At 39.1% G+C, this 4,364-nt stretch overlaps 1 protein-coding gene across 3 annotated transcripts in view; it reads left to right on the top strand.

Annotated features, from left to right (window-relative positions):
- Nucleotides 1–4,364, top strand: part of GIN1 (gypsy retrotransposon integrase 1) — a 36,022-nt gene that overhangs the window by 23,983 nt on the left and 7,675 nt on the right. For all 3 annotated transcript variants that reach the window (XM_017511806.2, XM_017511807.2, XM_037732547.1), the window contains 3 exons: nt 2,455–2,646; nt 2,746–2,922; nt 3,422–3,707. In XM_017511806.2, the coding sequence (XP_017367295.1) occupies nt 2,455–2,646; nt 2,746–2,922; nt 3,422–3,707 (655 nt within the window). The remainder of the gene's footprint in view (nt 1–2,454; nt 2,647–2,745; nt 2,923–3,421; nt 3,708–4,364) is intronic.

Genomic DNA, 4,364 nt, shown 5'->3' with positions numbered 1-4,364 from the left:
GTCCTGAGAGACAACACTGGGGCTAGACTGAAAAGACCTATCAAAATGTCTCACCTTAAGCCCTACATAAGAGAATCCAGTGAACAAGGTAAATTGTTCCTTTGGGTGAGGAGAGAAGTTAGAAACCTTTCTCCCCTCTTTTGTTAGGTTTTCTTTTTCCTTCTCATCTTCATAAAATTTGTTATAGTTTTAGCTATCCCAGGTAGTCTGTTTTATGACAGTATCTCTTCTGTCAGGCCTATGAGATTTTTGTTGTCTTTGTTTTGTTTTTGTTTTTGTTTTGTTTTTGTTTTTGAGCCCGAGTCTCACTCTTGCTCAGGCTGGAGTGCAGTGGCATGATCTTGGCTCACTGCAACCTCCACCTCCTGGGTTCAAGCAATTCTGCCTCAGCCTCTGGAGTAGCTGGGATTACAGGCATGCACCACCACACCCAGTGAATTTTTATATTATTAGTCCATGTTGGCCAGGCTGGTCTTGAACTCCTGACCTCACGTCGGGGATTACAGGCATGAGCCACAGGACCGCTTTTTTTTTAGATGGAATTTCACTCTTGTTGCCCAAGTTGGAGTGCAATGGTGCAATCTCACCTCACTGCCCCCTCCGCCTCCAGGGTTTAAGCAATTCTCCTGCCTCAGCCTCCCGAGTAGCTGGAATTACAGGCTCATGCCACTATGCCCAGCAAATTTTTTGTATTTTTAGTAGAAATGGGGTTTCACCATGTTAGCCAGGCTGGTCTCAAACTCCTGACCTCAGGTGATCCGCCCGCCTCAGCCTCCCAAAGTGCTGGGATTACAGGTGCGAGCCACCGTGCCTGGCCATTTTTTTAATTTCTACTATTTTTTTTATAGTTTATGTGGGAGATACTAAACCTGTTTTCCTCTGCAGGAAAGATAACATCTTAACATCATCTCTATTTTTGCTTTCTCAATATTTTTTTTTTTGAGACAGAGTCTCACTCTGTCCCCCAGGCTGGAGTGCAGTGGTGCAGTCTGGGCTCACTGCAACCTCTGCTTCCTGGGTTCCAGCAGTTCTTGTGCCTCAGCCTCCCAAGTAGCATGTGCCACCAGGCCTGGCTAATTTTTTGTGTTTTTAGTAGAGACGAGGTTTCACCATTGGCCAGGCTGGTCATGAACTCTTGGCCTCAAGTGATTTGCCTGCGTTGGCCTCCCAAAGTGCTGAGAATACATACATCTGCCATCGCACCTGGCCTTCCAATGTTCTATTAGTCACTTCTTGCCTCTTTTTAGCATGAAAAATAGCTGCTATGATCATTAATGCCAAAAACAACCATACTGTCCAGAATCCAGTTGTGAGATAAATATTAGGGTACTTTAAAAATGTCGTTAAATTTTAATATGGCTTTATAGTTAGGTCATGGTTGTGGGCCAGGCGTGGGTACAGAGTGGGGTATCCTCAGAATGCTGTAAGGTGCTGTAAGATGCTATAAGAAGAGGTGATAGCACTCTAAACAAGGTTATACTTGCCGCTAACTTTGGTTCTGAACAGTCAAGATATACTGTTCTCTGTAACCCTTTCTTTCATAGCCTAGAAGTGACGTTTTTGCCATGGCTTTTAGATTATGTTCCCCACTTTATCAAGACTTTTATTTTGTCCTAATGTATCTGCTTCCTTAGAACTTCTCTGAGGTGGATAACTGAGAGGGAGTTAATTGGTACCTTAGCCAGACGAAGCATTAATATTATTTGGATATGAGTAACATTTAATGGAAAATATATATTTTTTGTTTGTTTGTTTTTGTTTTTGTTTTTTTTTTTTTTTTTTTTTTTTTTTTTTTTTGAGAGACTGTCTACTAAATAAAAAAATTACTTGAGGGCTGGGTTCAGTGGCTTATGCCTGTAATCTCAGCAGTTTTAAAGGCTAAGGTGGGTGGATTGCTTTGAGACCAGCCTAGGCAACATGGCAAAACTCCATCTGTACAAAGTATTTAAAAATTAGCTGGGCATGGTGACAGATGCTTGTAGTCCTAGCTGCTAGGCAGGCTGTGGTGAGAGAATTGCCTGAGCCCAGGTGATGGAGGCTACACTCCAGCCTGTGCGACAGAGCAAGACCCTGTCTCCCCATCCCCCAAAAAAAGAAAAAAATTAAACTCAAAGTTAGTATTAAGTTCTATTCTTCCATGTCGTATGTGTGTATTATGCAAGGCACTTAATCTCTTAAAGCTTCAGCCTCAAAAACTTGTTGTAAGATTTAATGACAATAGTGTAAAGCGTCTAGTGTGATGATCAGCAGCATATGGTAAAGACTCAATAAATGGTAACCACTATTTTATACATATTTTATGCATAAAATTTTATATATTTTATGTATGTTTTTGTATAGAATGTTATGGTCAATAAAAAGGCAAGATTCTAATTCTTTTGAAGCCTTTTTTAAGTCAATGGAAAAATAAAACACAAATTTTAAAAAGCCAGCTTTGTTTTACATATTTTTCAGATCAATGTTGAACTGTGCAGATTGTTTGGCATAAAGCAAATTGTAATTTCTCCTACCTCTGGAACTGTTAATCCAACAGAAAGTACACCTAGCACAATCAAAACATTTCTCTCCAAACACTGTGCTGACCACCCAAACAATTGGGATGATCACCTGTCAGCTGTTTCATTTGCCTTCAATGTAACTCACTTGGTATGTGCCTTTTTATAATTCTGTACTTCTGAGTTATGACTATTTCTTGGCCAGATAAATGTTTTATTACAAAATTGACATTTATTTTCTTTAAAATAGGAGCCTACAAAAAATACACCATATTTTCAAATGTTTAATCGAAATCCTTATATGCCTGAGACTTCAGATAGCGTTCATGAAGTGGATGGTGATAATGCAAGTATGTTTGCCAAAATTCTAGATGCAATTAAAGAAGCTGATAAAATAATGGAGAATAAGACAACTTCAATGGGCCAGGTGATTCTATTTAATAGAAAAACTGTAATCTAAAACTTTATAAAGTTATATTTAAAATTGCAGTATATACATGTGTGCATGCACACACACACACAATATACCCTTACATGCCAAAATTTTTTATCTATCAAATTTTGCCTGTCTTGATTAAGTAGACTAAGTAGTTGGTTTACTTGCTGTGAAATGCTGAGAGGCAATAATGAGAAAGCTATGGATTTTGGAATCAAGTACAGCTGGATTCAAACCTATAATCTTAACTGCTTTGAGTTGTTTGAGTTTGGCAAATTACTTAACCTATCTTAGTTTACCTTTTATATAAAGTAGGGTTAATAATACTGATTTTGAAATGTTGTTTTAAGAATTAAATAGAATTCATGCCTATCTTTTAGTAGCATCCCAGTAAGTAACCATTTCGTTATAATGTTCTCATTATCTACATTTACTTTCAAGATACTATAACTCGTTCATCTCTTTGTTCTTTTTCTTTTTACACTTGTAGATGGAGAACAACAATTTGGATGAACTAAATAAAAGCAAGATCATTGTTAAAAAGAAACCAAAGCAATTAAATCCATTTCACTTAAAAGTGGGTCATGAAGTTTTAAGACAAAGGAAAAATTGGTGGAAGGATGGTCGTTTTCAGTCTGAATGGGTTGGTCCTTGTGTCATAGACTATATTACAGAAAGTGGATGTGCTGTCCTGAGAGACAACACTGGGGCTAGACTGAAAAGACCTATCAAAATGTCTCACCTTAAGCCCTACATAAGAGAATCCAGTGAACAAGGTAAATTATTCCTTTGGGTGAGGAGAGAAGTTAGAAACCTTTCTCCCCTCTTTTGTTAGGTTTTCTTTTTCCTTCTCATCTTCATAAAATTTGTTATAGTTTTAGCTATCCCAGGTAGTCTGTTTTATGACAGTATCTCTTCTGTCAGGCCTATGAGATTTTTGTTGTCTTTGTTTTGTTTTTGTTTTTGTTTTGTTTTTGTTTTTGAGCCCGAGTCTCACTCTTGCTCAGGCTGGAGTGCAGTGGCATGATCTTGGCTCACTGCAACCTCCACCTCCTGGGTTCAAGCAATTCTGCCTCAGCCTCTGGAGTAGCTGGGATTACAGGCATGCACCACCACACCCAGTGAATTTTTATATTATTAGTCCATGTTGGCCAGGCTGGTCTTGAACTCCTGACCTCACGTCGGGGATTACAGGCATGAGCCACAGGACCGCTTTTTTTTTAGATGGAATTTCACTCTTGTTGCCCAAGTTGGAGTGCAATGGTGCAATCTCACCTCACTGCCCCCTCCGCCTCCAGGGTTTAAGCAATTCTCCTGCCTCAGCCTCCCGAGTAGCTGGAATTACAGGCTCATGCCACTATGCCCAGCAAATTTTTTGTATTTTTAGTAGAAATGGGGTTTCACCATGTTAGCCAGGCTGGTCTCAAACTCCT

Source organism: Cebus imitator, unplaced genomic scaffold (genome assembly GCF_001604975.1).
Source record: "Cebus imitator isolate Cc_AM_T3 unplaced genomic scaffold, Cebus_imitator-1.0 Scaffold452, whole genome shotgun sequence".
Classification (NCBI taxonomy): Eukaryota; Metazoa; Chordata; class Mammalia; order Primates; family Cebidae; genus Cebus; species Cebus imitator.
This window is presented reverse-complemented; position numbering and strand designations above follow the sequence as displayed.